The following is a 13,437-nucleotide window of genomic DNA, read 5'->3' as shown; positions in this document are numbered from 1 at the left end:
GGCAATTTAATGATTCTGTTTTAAAATGACAAATAAAGAAAACATTTTTAAATGGATTTGAAAATGTACTTTTAAAAATCTGTTCTTTTTCTATTCTATCCTAACTCACAAATACTTTGTCTCCTGTTTTAGTTTCCATTTTATCTTTAATTTAAAGAGGACTCTTAAGTTGAAACTGAAGTCATTTAGCTTGAATGCACCTGGAGAAGTCTAACACACAGAACAGTAGCAGAAGTTCCCACTTTCCAGCTAACCTGTTCAGTTTTGCAGCAACAGGATCCTCGCTCACCTGCCTCCATGAAAACAAATAATGCCTCACAACAACAATATTGGGTTTAAGAAATCCAAAAATACTGCGAATCCTGTGTGGCGTCCTATTTTTATCATAATAAGGGACGTCGGATTTTAGCTGGATTCACTTGATGAAATGAAAGATTTGTCACAGATATTTGTTGCGTATTCCGGCGCAGCTAATAACAACTTTTGGTTTAGATACAATAAGTTAAACTCTGAATATTTCCACCACAGAGAGGTTGAGAGGAAGCTGCGTTTCCTTACAGTCTCACCAGGAGCTCCGACTCCTCCGATGGGTCCCTCCATACCGATGTCGCCCTGTCGTGAAGGAGAGACGACAGACTTAAATAAACACAGAATCAATACAGTGGAGCTGTCTATGACGCTGGTGACCTGGCTGAAGGATGAAGGAGGGAGAATAGTGTCATATCTAGACAACCAAAGATCTATTTCTCAAACTATAAACAACCATTTTTACCCTTCATTATTTTAAAATAGGACTGACTGATTTTTTGGCCGCTCAGTGAACCAAAACAGTCAAGTTGTGGGATAGAAAAATTAAAAACTCTGTAGAGCTGAGGGGGAACTGCTGAGAAACATTAAATAACAGTATGTTTTACCAGTTCACATGATGGTGGAAATGTATAAATATGTCAACAATTTACAGGAGAATTAAAAAAAAAAGACACAAATAGGATACAAAAGTTAAACAAAAAATAAAAGTTTAATAAAAACAAAATATAAAAATTCTCCCATTTCAGGATAAATGGGCAAGTTTAAAATTTAAAAGGAGAATGCAGTGAGTAAATGAGTCAGTGTGTGTGTGTGTGTGTGTGTGTGTGTGTGTGTTTACCTTCAGACCCAGGTCTCCGCTCTCACCTGGGTCTCCTAGAAGTCCAGGTTCTCCCTGTTGACGACGAAAGAAAGATTCAGTCAATTCACTGATTACAAGTTTGCTAAGGTTTTAAAGGTTTATTGGCTTGCTTTAAAAGTCCTCACAGATTTATCAATTTATTTTGAAGGAATCCATGATCTATGAAGCTTACCATTATAGTGAAAGTATTTCAAATGATTAATCTAAAATTTGACAAACGCTGTTGTTATGCAGGGTTTCTGCAGCATTCACCAATTTAAATGTAGGAGTTCTTCAGACCTTTTTAATGCAGTTTAATACCTGATTTCATGGTCATACCTGCCAAACTCTGCACTTTTATTCTCTAATATTCAAAATAAAACGTAAACGGCATCAGGGAACCTTCACGGTGGGACTGCCTGTGGAAGGTCTGGACTGGTTTTAATCTCACCATGGCTCCAGAGAAACCAGAAGCTCCCTCTTCTCCTTCAGGCCCGACGTCGCCCTGCAACACAAGAGGTCAAAGGTAAAACCTGAAGATAACAGAAAGAGGGCCCAAAAATGCACTGCTTTATTATTATTGATCTCTACACTGTTCATCGATACATACCGAGCAAGAAACTCACACAAGAGGGATTTTATTGTTTGGATTTTTTTGTTTTTTTGTTTTTAGTTTTAATTTCCGTTGAGATTTTGTTGCTTTTTACAGCAGATTTAGTTGGACTATGTCTTATTTAATTTAGGCCTAACAATTATTACATAATTGGTAGTGGTGGGTTTTTTTTGAAAGTACAATATCTGACATTTAAATCTAGTTTAGTATTTTACATTTGTTGGCAACAGGTGTTGTGCACCAAAATGAATAACCGCATCTAGAAATTCTTTCAAAAGTAAATTAAATTATTTCTCAGTGCATTTTAAACTAATTTAAAGGTCGCTGCAAAATTAGCCACAATTTAATTGCAGAAAATGTATTATAGCTGAAAACATTTCACAGCTGTTTCTCTTTATGTTTCATTCTTGTTCACAAGAATGTGTTTTCATCAGACAGTGCTGTAGCCTCTCTTTTAGTTTTACTTTTATTTCTTTGTTTCGCTTTAATGCCTCTTTTATTTTAAGATCCTTTTCATTTTTAGTTTCATTTTCACTTCAGTTGTTTTTTTTTAAGTTTGAGTTTCAGCACAGTGTCATGGAAGGTACATCCATCAGTTTAAGTTTTCAATCCTGGAACATGATGTGACACAATTTACCCACCATTGGCCCGGTGTCTCCGCTTCTTCCCTGAACACCTTTGGTTCCTTTATAACCCTTAAAAAAAAACAAACACACCAATCAGATCACAAATTAAAAACACCCACTGAGCTCTGCAGCAGTGGAAGAAGTTGGACATGCGGCCGGCATTAGATTACTTACTTTTAATTACTTTATTCTGATTTTCTCATCATAAATAAACATCTGGTAGGTTTAGACTCTCACCTCTCTGCCTTGAGTTCCTGGCTCACCCGGTCTACCTTGCAGGCCTCTGGATCCCTGAGAGGAGGAGAAAAAAAATCAGTCAGATTGAGGAAAAGATAACAAACCACGCATCATGACAAACCTACAGTATTATTAGTCAAGTCCTGGTGTTTCCATGCAATGTGTATGTGTTGTGTGTTGTTGTGTCAGTGTTGTGTGAATGGGCTTCAAAAATGGGCTCAAAACTGAAAGTGATGATTCGGGGAAACTTGAAATGAATCTCAAAAAAACTTTTTCTGATTCGTTTTTTTCCGCTTTCAGCATTTTTTTTCTTACTTTAGTGCTGCACACAGTGCAACACATGTACTTAAGTGTGTGTGTGAGTGAACATATTGCTCCTGTCTGACCTGAACTGAATTAAATCTTTGTCTTAAAACAACAAACAACACAAAAAAGAAAAACAACAAAACAAAAAAAACAAAAATATTTAACACACCTGTCACAAAAATGTCTGTGAATGTTCTCTCTCAGTTCAGGTCACAGTGTTCTGTTCTGCTTGAAACGTGGGGACTTCTTGTTTTTGCCCGAGTTCTTTCTTCTCTTCTACCAAAGTCTTCTTTTCTTTCTTTCTACTAGTAGTGTTCAGGTTCAGGAGCACTGACCCTCCAGGTCATCATCAATGGCAGTCATTAGTGGACAGGGGGTAGGGGGGTGTGTAAGGTGGTGACAGGTGACAGGTGAATCAACTGACCCACCCTGCCCAGTGAGTGCATGATGAGGCATGAGATGGGTGGTCAGATGGTGTGTGTTCACAGGGTGATGGGTGACAGGTGTCTCAAGTTCTGTTTAGTGACGGTTGTGTCCAGTTTGGTGTTCAAAGATCTCTGGCCCCCTCTCTCTCATCATCGTCTTTCTGGCCAAAATGCATACCAAACCCGTCCCTTTGGGTGGTGTTGAGTCTTAAGGGGCAGGTGGACCGCTGAGTCCCTGCCTGACCTGCTGGCTCTCCTGTGCTGTGCATGTGGCGCTGTGTTGTTGTTTTGTTTGTTTCCCCGTGTGTGCACTTCTGTCGTGCTGCACTGGACTGCACTGCTTGCGTCGTTGTGCTTGTTTGCCCTTGGTTCCAGTTTTTTTGGTTTTCAGTTTTGTAGAGCTTGTGTTACTGGGCTTGAATTATGGGATGGATATTTTTTTTATGTTTTTTAAGATGATTTTCGGATAATCCAGCAACAACGAAGGACAATGTTGTTTTTGTTTCTGTTCTTCTTTTTCTTCTTTTTCTTTTTTTTTTTTGAAAAAGGGAAAGAATAGATGAAACAAAAGTCTAAGTGCAAGTGGTCTCATCATTGTCCCATCCCATTGTCTCATTGTCTCAGCGGCTCACTTTTTTTATTCACCATCTCAGGAGGATTACCTGGAACTCCCTCCGAGTCAGTTAGAACTGGAGAAGCCTTTCGGATGAGAGGCCAAACGTCTTCAAGAACTCCAAGCAGCAAAGTCCAGTTGCCTCCGCGTAGCACTTACAGACAACTCATCATAAAACATTAGAAAGACAATAATTCTGTAATTGTGCATAAGTTGGCGCAAGGTCATGAAATCTCCTTGCATGGGCCGTTTGTTCATCATATGAATTGTACGTGGTATAAGGGATCCCTTACACTGTACCGAGGTGTTCAATAGGCCTCATCCAGAAGGCATCACCTCAGATTCAGACTGGAGGGGGGTGTTCAGGCTCATTAACAATACACAAAGCTTTCCTGCATTCAACAGTATTGTACAACAGATAATGTAATGATTTCTGTTGGCGACGTACAGTTTTTTCTCCTCTGTTCTAACAGCTGAAACATTGAATACAAGGATGCTCTTTATCGAACGGCTGATATACACTTTTGTGAGAACAGCTGAAGGGCAAAAAAAAACCAACAAAAAAAACACCTTTTGTTTAGTCATTATAAGAAATAGTCTCCAACAGGCTTTCCTACATTTATTTCCAGTACAAACTCAACCTATATGTACTAGGAGTAATTTCTGAAGGCCGACTGTGATATTTCTACATGAAAGCTGCCATTAGACACCTTTAAAGTAACTGTGAGACGAACTACGTGAGTCCAGTCGGTAATGGGTGAATGAATTTGGTGAGAATGAGATGAAGCCATTCAAAGTATGAAATTTTGATGGAGAATAACAGTGCCTCTATCAGGCCAAATGGTTTAATGTTTGTAGAAGCCAGGGAACTTTTCCAAAGTATCATCTTCCCTCTAGGTGCTAATGAGCCATTATCAATGCAAGAAGGACAAACAGTTGTGTGTCATGACGGTAAAGCGACAGCGATGTGATGTACTGAGTCGGTACCTTTGGTCCTGCGAAGCCTGCAAATCCGGGTTCTCCGGGTTTGCAGTCGCACTCCGTAGGCCCCTCCTCCCCAAGTGCTGAATGTGCACCCCCAGACTCCTCAGATGAGTCAGTGTCCGGTGCTGCTGGAGGGTACTCATATGGCACCTAAAACGCAATAATAAAAACAGTATTACACAAAGGGATGCACAGACATACACATTGTTGAGAAGAAGATCACCCGCTTGTGGTTAGAGTTAAAAATGAAAGGTTTTTCTACAGCAACAGCGACACAAACTGGACAATGAGGCCTGGATGTGCCTTTTTTCCCCCCATTACATTCTGCTGATCTTGTTGAAGTGGTTTTTGAAAAGTGTTTAAAAATAAAGTTAAAGTCATGTTTGCAATTTCATTTTACAGGTTCCAGGAAACAGAACCCTTTAGTTTTATAAAGTCCCTTCAACGTTTCTGATAAAAAAATCTAAGTGAAAAGTGCATTGAATAAGTAACATTAAGGGATAATCCTGTTTGATCTATTCTATTCCTAAATGTTGCTCATGCTGCTCAGTCTGCTCTCACATTAAGGTTTTAACGTCTTCAACGTGGCCATTACTCTTGTCCCATTATCTTTAAAGTGAAGTGAAGTTTGAAACCTTCAGTTTAAAGAGACGTTAGGTAATAGCTCTGACAGCGCCGTGGCAAATACCTCAGTAACCTTAACAAGGTCATAATCTGTTGTTGTGGCAGTTTCGTCTGTTACCGAAGGCCGGGATTTCTTGAGGCCGCTTGGCGCAGGACATGAAAACTCAACCTTGGTGACTTCTGTGGTTGTATATCAAAAGAGACTCTGTGCTTCACCGACCTACCTATCATCCCTGTATTAACATTTTAAAGTGAAATTGAGGTGCAAAGTTATTGCTTGACATTGGGAACAACAGTTGAAAAAAAAAAAAATCCCCAAAACAAGTTCCATTTAGCAGCTGTTGGGGAGCTTTCGATCATATCACATGATCCTCATCAGCAGACAGAGTTTGACCCACTCGTCATAGACGTGTTCAACGTCCGGTTTTCTGAGTGAGAAATGGGAGTAGGCGTGAAAAAATGGAAACTTGAACAACTGGGAAAGCGCCTTCTGCTGATTAAGATCATGTGATATGATGGAAAGCTCCAGAACAGCTGCTAAATGGACCTTGTGTTGAGATTGTTTTCTCAACTGAAATTAAACGGTTGTAAGAGTGGCTGTGACCCCAGGAAAGACCTCCATCCCTCACCCGTCCCACCTGCATGGTCTCTGTGTCCTCCTTGGCATAGTGGGACTCGGTGGTGGTGGCGTAGGGTACGGCATCCTCAGTGATCATGGTGACCTCGGTGGGGACGGGACTGTAGGCGTCGTAGTCCCCTTCCTCGGACCCCTCATCCTCGTCGTATCTGTGAGCCGGCTCGGGCGGATACTCTGACGGCACAAAGGAGACTTTATCTGTATTGTCCAGTTTGGGGTCTTATTCTTCAGGTCGGAGGTCTACCCAGACCTACCCAGACCTCCAAAGTGCCTGCTTTGTGCTACAGCGTAAACGTGTTTGGAGAGAAACAGTAGCTGTGAAGCAGCTACTGCACATAAATAGGTAAGAATGAACAGTGAGGGACATGGTCTCACCTGGTTGAGGAGGGGCTAAGTTGTCATAGTGGTCGACCACAGAGCCTTCATAGGTGTGGTCCTCACCTGAGCAGACATACAAATAAGAAACACATGAGCGGCTCGTTGGTCTAGGGGTATGATTCTCGCTTCGGGTGCGAGAGGTCCCGGGTTCAAATCCCGGACGAGCCCTTGAGTTGAGACGATAAACCTCGCGGACAGATATTACTTCAAAAGACTACAATATGCAGTGTCATGGAAATTTACAATGCTGTTCTGAAAGTGGAGATGGACAAATAAAAAAGGTTTATACATGAGTGTTCATCAATCCACAGGAAACTCAGCAGTTTTTAATTCTGATATGTGATTCCTGTATTGGCTTGAGTGTAAATTGATCCAGATTCTAATACGATCCCACCTCACATCGCCCTATATTCTTGCCAGTGAAGTCATTTTTTAGATCTATTAATAAGTTAAAAAGCCGTTTTTTTTTTTTTAATTTTCAGATTATTACAAAAATAAATCTACTGGTTTTCTTTTTGGTGGCCAATCAGGATAAGTAAGAAATCTTATAATAAATCTGCAAATTCCAGTACATTTTTATGGATATTTAGGAATATTTTCGACATTTTCTAGACCAAACAATTCATTTAAACTTTACAGATTATAGATTTGCTGTTTTCTCACTTTGAATCAACTTTTTCCACCTGTCGTTCTGCAAGGCAGGAATAAACAGCTATCTTACAAGCTGTGTGACAAATAAAAACATCATTTGTCTAAATGTATAGTTATAAACAGTTCTGAATGGTTACGATTCATCAGATCGGTGTGTGGCGACTCTGACCTGAGTGGTATCCGGAGTATTCATCCTGACAGAGAGAAAAGACGACACACAGCATGAGCACGAGCAGCCGTGAGAGGAGAGACACCTGCAGGAGGAAAAACAAACACAGCAACATTAAGTTAATGTGATCTACCAGGTAATGCAAACATCGGGGGGTTGGGGGGCAGCCACTGTGAGAAGTTATTTGTCCTGTTGTGGAAGTTTTGATGTTCAATTGTAAAAGTAGCTTACAATTACTGGTGCGGAACAGCCAGTGTATTGATGTATAGATTGTGTCACCGCCCACCGAGTTTCACAGATTCGGACCCGAAGATAATAACATTTTATTTGTTTACCAAGTCTTATTGACAGAGAATCCTGTACACTGTCGATCACCTGTACTCACTTTATTAACTAGGCTGTGGTTCTCCGACAGAGTTTCTGCAGTGGTCCCTAAATTAAACGTAAGACTTTAAAAGAGCTTTTTAATACCACACAGAACGCAATTTAACGCTTTTTTCACTGTCACACCGATCAAAGGATGAAGGTAAAACGATGGAAAACTAATAGGGATGATAAGACCTACAATATTTAATACATACATGGATTCATTGACATTTACACATTATCACACGCCGACTTTGAAAAGCTTCAGCTTTTGGAGCTCTTGTTGGATTGTTTAAGGCACACCAATATACCAGACTTCAGAGACAAAAATTAAAGTTCATGGCAAAGTGTAATAGGTTCTTCCATGGCCCATGCCCCATCCCCTCCACCAAGTTTGGTGCGGAAGGAGGAGGCAATCAAAGAATAATAATACTGGCCTGAAATAAATTGACCAAACACACTATAACACTATTTACAATAAACGTACTTGTGTCAAAATGAACTGTAATTAACTAATTTGATTTAATAATTTAGCCATTTCTCAAGCACAAACATTTGCTGGTTCCAGCTCCTCAAATGTGACAGTTTGATTCTTATCTATCGTCTTTTCTTTCTCATCTCTTGGCTTTAAGCATTTCTAATATATACTGTGCAGTGAGGTCAACTACTACCAAACAAGACATCTTAAACAATTGATGTGCGTACTGAAGGTACATGAATCCTTACTGCAGATTATTACTGAAAATGAAAATATACATTTTTTATACTGTTGCCAGAAACAGGACATTTAACTCTAGCAGAGATAAAACTGCCTGTATAAAAATGTAACTGGTGAATCTGTGCCAGTTGTTTTTTTTGGTTTGGTTTTTTTTTTTTCTCCTTCACTTGCTTTTAACTTTGGGCTCCTCTGAACAACTCTGTAGATGAATTTCACCTAAATTCAAGCTCGTTTTTTTCAAGACAGTTTAATAACTAACATTCAATAACCATATAAATGGTTGTAAACCAAAACAAAACAGAAACAAAACTTTATTTGAAACACACACACACACACACACACACACACACACACACACACACACACACACACACACACACACACACAAACTCACACAAACACACACACAAACACACACACACACACACACACACAAACACACAGCTTCAGACTCTAGGCTCAATAAAAATGTTGCTGAGTGCCTCTGGAGTCACAACAGAATTAAAAAAAATAAAAATAAATAAATAAACAAACATACGTACATACAAGGATTTTACCCCAAACATTTCCTTTTGATTTTGATACTTTCAAGAAAAATTCAATGCATCAATGAATTTCATATTGTTGGCACAGCTTCTCTTGAGTCTAAATACATTTATTCCTAAAAGTTACGACCTCTACAAATGTTACAGTAAAAAGTGACTGGACGGCTTCGATCAACTTGTAAACCAGGGTACAGGAACAAGTTTTTGCTCCGGGGCCCCTTCGGAGGTTAATCGGGCCACGGTCAGGTAATATTATTATATTATACATACATACATATATATTATTATATGATACATTATTATATACCTGACATTATTAGATTGTTATTACTGATGCAGCCATTCAACAGCAGCACTTTACTGTTGTAGCTGCTGGAGGTTGAGCTAGTTGATCTATTTTATGTACAATTAACTAGTTAGACCCCTCGAAGGGACACAAGCTAAATTTGTTTTTATTTTTTTCAATCTAATATTTACCACTTTTGTGTAATATTGGATAATATTTCCTTGTCTGGGCCTCAAGCCGTTATTTACATTAAAGCATCAGACGGGAATTTCAGTCTTCTACGTCACTGCTAAAAACTTATGGAAATCTGAAATTTGTGACAAAGGGCCCAGAGTAGACACTGCTTTTTTTTCTGAGGAGTCACAAGCCAAAGATCACTGCTTTAATCTAAAATTTTAGTCTGAAAAGTAGCTAGTAAGTAACTATATCTGTCAAATAAATGTAGTGCAGTAGAAAGTACAATGTATAAAGTATAAGGAGGCATAAAATGGAAATACTACAGTTAAGCACCACAAAATTGTACTTAGTTACTTAGTGAATTTCCACCACTGAAATACAGGTACAACAGTGGAGCATAATGCGAGCAGGTTACACAAAAGATATGTAAATGAAAATGAAATGATATTTCTGCTGCACAATACACATTAAAACCTCCTTTAACCACTAATACAAATAATGCACAAATACACAGCTCTTCTCGGGGTTATACTGTGAAATGCTGTAAGACATTTTGGCGCGTTCTGCATTTTATATCCGGATGTTTAACCGGCCGGATATAAAACAATCTGGTGCCTACACTTTGACTGGAACATGTGATAACTGCAGATTTAGGTGCAACCGTGATGAATCAGACCAACACACTTCTCCATCATCCTTCCATATTTACCTGGAGGATCCACAAGCACAGGTCCTTACGGTGCAGTTAAGTTACAGAAAGTCATATTATCGCCTGCATTATTTGGGCCCGACTGTGGCATCAAAAGAACATCGGGAGTGAAGCGAATACCTTCACCAGTGGACCTCCTGACCCCAGAGCAGAGCGTCTGGCGTCAAGCAGGACCAGAGAAGTGGACTACATTCAAAACTGAAATACATTTCTTAAAGCCTGCAGCGCTCTCTGGTCGCCCCGCGGCTGCTGAGGGGTTTGAGTGGCTCAGATGAGACTCTGCTGGTGTTTAAGAGAGATTTAAACGAACTGAGAGGTTCCTTTGTCAGGATGAAAGCCACTGAGCTCTTCTCAGACTCATGTCACATTCCTTCAGCTTCACTGTGAGCCTGAAAACAAACCGAGGACAAACCAGGACATTTAACCGCGCTGGACAAGCTGCACAGTGGACTGTGACCAGAGGTCAATAAACTGTGGGCTAAAGGGGAAAAACTGGCAGGAACCACAATTTCCTGGTGTGATTTCTGAAACCTCAGAGTTTGAGCTTACACGGAGATTGGGTTTGGGAAAACTCATGGGGGAACACTCTGAAAACTTAAATATTTCAACTCCCAAAAGTTCAAATCAACTGTCCTCATCGCTGCCTCTCTGGTGTTAATTTAATCCCTACTGATTCTTGCTTTTCTTTTCCTTATTCAAATGAGAAATTTAACGTGTATTTTTTTTTAAAAAGAAATGCAGGAAAACGTAGAGGCGATACATGTTTTTATTTCTCCGGGACAATCAATAAACAGGCTAAAAAATATAAACATACAATATTGGATTTGCCCTGAGATTAAGAAAACGTCTCACTGTCCTGCACTTCAACAACACCATTTTTTAAAAGTGTTATCCTAAAAAAACTTGATTCATCTTTGAGTTTTGCTGTTTCTCTGAATGTTTTTCTGCCAGCAGGGTTCCTGCGTTCTACTGGATGTACTCAATGATGCCTTGTAAACAATCACCCACCAAAGGTTAGATTGGGCGGAAATCCAAAAAGATCCGCTGCAACAGACGGAGAATGAACCAGTAATCCCGTCCTGCAGGACCTACGGGGCAGAGAGGTGAGACACCTCCGTCATTTGCTACACTCCATTTCATACTGAACGTGTTCTCTTGGATATTTGGGGTTTGCTGTAGGAAACGCTGCATTGCATTACACAAAACACAAGCTCTGTGTAATGCAACACTGCTACAAATAATTTCGTCTAAGATTAAATGATCTTCACCTGGATTACTTTACTTAACTAAATAAAAAATGCCTCAGATGAGTTCACATGGTCCGGACATTTCAGGGAAACCAAATCCTTCACTTAGTTCATAAAAAAAAAAATCAATTCAAAAAATTCCTCTACAATCGGGCTTCGTTACGATTTCAAGAAAAATGCCAAAGGCAGTTAAGTAACTAAGTAAAATCTGAGTTTTGTGCACTGAAGAGCAACATTGATAAACATCTGCTCTCTAATGAACCACAACGGAAAAACAAAGAGAGACCGAATATTTTGACCTTCGTTATTCAACATTTACCGTCAAACATTTCTCAGCACAATTGAATGTGAAGCGTGAAGCTGAGTTAGTTTTAAGCTCCTCTGTTATATACCAAAGAAAGTGTTAGCACTCAAGGACATATGAAGGGAGCTGAAAGTTACATCTCGTACTCTGCGGGACCAAATATTAGACATTTAAAAATATTTTTTGGACAAATGATGCTTTCGGGGTCCTGCTAGTTTCTCTCTGTAGGTCATTATGACAACTCAGGATAAAAACGGGTTGGAGTTGCTGGGAAGTAGAGATAAAGTATATTATTAAGTATTAGACGGGTGTTTTACAAACTATTATACCTCTGATCCTGCTGCTGAGGACACCAACTAAATTTAATGACAGAGAAAAAGAAAATCATTTTAATGTGGAAATGAAGACGTCATTCAAATTTTAGGCTGTCACGGTTTTTAAGTGCAGCTGACATCTTTGGAAGCAATTGAAAAATCGACCAATTAAGACTAAAGACTTAAATTAAAACCCCGGCTTTGATTGATTTTCCCTTCAGTACCTGTCAAATGTTCATCTACCGTTAGTTCCATAGAACACAGCTAAACATGAGTAGTTTCTTTGATGGACGAGGTGCCAATCTAACATTAACTGTCCAAAAACTGTAACCAATCCATGTTGCCAGTGCTCCATACGATTTCTCCAAAAACAAACGGTCCACGGCTGCTGTTTTACACTATTTTCTCTCCATTACCTGAATGCTGCACCAAAAAAAACCAAAATCCATTTCAGTTTAATCCCAGTTGATCCAAACCAATAAATTTCCACACTGGTCGCCTCAGCAGACCAAAACGGACATCAGCTACCCCTAAACCCAAACCTGCAGGGCCCCTGGACAAACCCAGGCCATCCCCACTTACCTTGTCACTGGGGGTTCCCATGGTGCTGCCGAGCGAGTCCCCTCAGACCAGACCAGATCCTGCACAGGACGCTTTCGGGATACAGATGAGGACAAAAACAACCTGGTTTAGCTTTCCCTGAGCAGATCTCCTCAGAGCATTATCACTCCGATGGTTCCCGCTGTCCTCTGTCTGTCTCTCCAGGATCCCTCAGGTTCCCAGGCACTGACGGGATCCTCTCCGTCTTTTTTTGTCCTTCTCGCCCTCTATCTCTGCTTCTCAACAGGGTGAGAAATACCTGAGTCAGAATCCGGCATCAGCAGAGAAAGAATGACACAGAGATAGAGAGAGAGAGAGAGAGATGCTTGGATTGGTGCAGAAGTTTCGAGAAAGTCCAAACTTTATACTTACAATATTCTTTTCATGTGATGTTAGTGTTTGCAAATGAAAACGTAACCAGAAAGTATTACACATTTTCATATCTGAAATGTTTTTTAATCAGTTTTCATATGCATCCAAAATTAAAAGATTTTTTAAATCAAATAAGACTAGTAGTTCCTTCATCTCAATGTTAAGAAATACATTTCAAACACTGTGCTCCAAAAACTAATTGTTCATCTCAAAGCACAACCTCTTCTATAGTGTATCCGACTACCTACTAAATAGACAAATGAGACTGAAAACATAACCTCGTTGGCAAAGCAATACGACCACACTTTCCAAGAGGCTACCAATACTGCGTTCAAATTGGATCCTACAAACCAGTTTCTGCTGCTCACCCCAGGTTCTACACGTAGCAA

The 13,437-nt window shown here is 39.8% G+C and overlaps 1 protein-coding gene and 1 non-coding gene across 2 annotated transcripts in view; one reads left to right on the top strand and one right to left on the bottom strand.

Annotated features, from left to right (window-relative positions):
• Positions 1–12,682, bottom strand: part of zgc:113232 (uncharacterized protein LOC541546 homolog) — a 28,983-nt gene extending 16,301 nt beyond the window's left edge. Inside the window, exons 1-10 of the mRNA XM_040116822.1 lie at positions 12,659–12,682; positions 7,411–7,495; positions 6,588–6,653; positions 6,214–6,386; positions 4,955–5,101; positions 2,624–2,677; positions 2,402–2,455; positions 1,599–1,652; positions 1,148–1,201; positions 559–612 (exon numbers count right to left, since the gene is read on the bottom strand). Of these exons, the coding sequence (XP_039972756.1) occupies positions 559–612; positions 1,148–1,201; positions 1,599–1,652; positions 2,402–2,455; positions 2,624–2,677; positions 4,955–5,101; positions 6,214–6,386; positions 6,588–6,653; positions 7,411–7,495; positions 12,659–12,679 (762 nt within the window). The 5' untranslated portion in view covers positions 12,680–12,682. The remainder of the gene's footprint in view (positions 1–558; positions 613–1,147; positions 1,202–1,598; positions 1,653–2,401; positions 2,456–2,623; positions 2,678–4,954; positions 5,102–6,213; positions 6,387–6,587; positions 6,654–7,410; positions 7,496–12,658) is intronic.
• trnap-cgg lies at positions 6,687–6,758 on the top strand. The gene has a single exon. It is a non-coding gene; the product is annotated as a tRNA-Pro (tRNA).
• Positions 12,683–13,437: the final 755 nt, after the last annotated feature.

Source organism: Xiphias gladius, chromosome 22, assembly GCF_016859285.1.
Source record: "Xiphias gladius isolate SHS-SW01 ecotype Sanya breed wild chromosome 22, ASM1685928v1, whole genome shotgun sequence".
Taxonomy (NCBI): Eukaryota; Metazoa; Chordata; class Actinopteri; order Istiophoriformes; family Xiphiidae; genus Xiphias; species Xiphias gladius.
The sequence above is the reverse complement of the archived record's forward strand: the minus strand, read 5'-3'. Positions and strand labels throughout refer to the sequence as shown.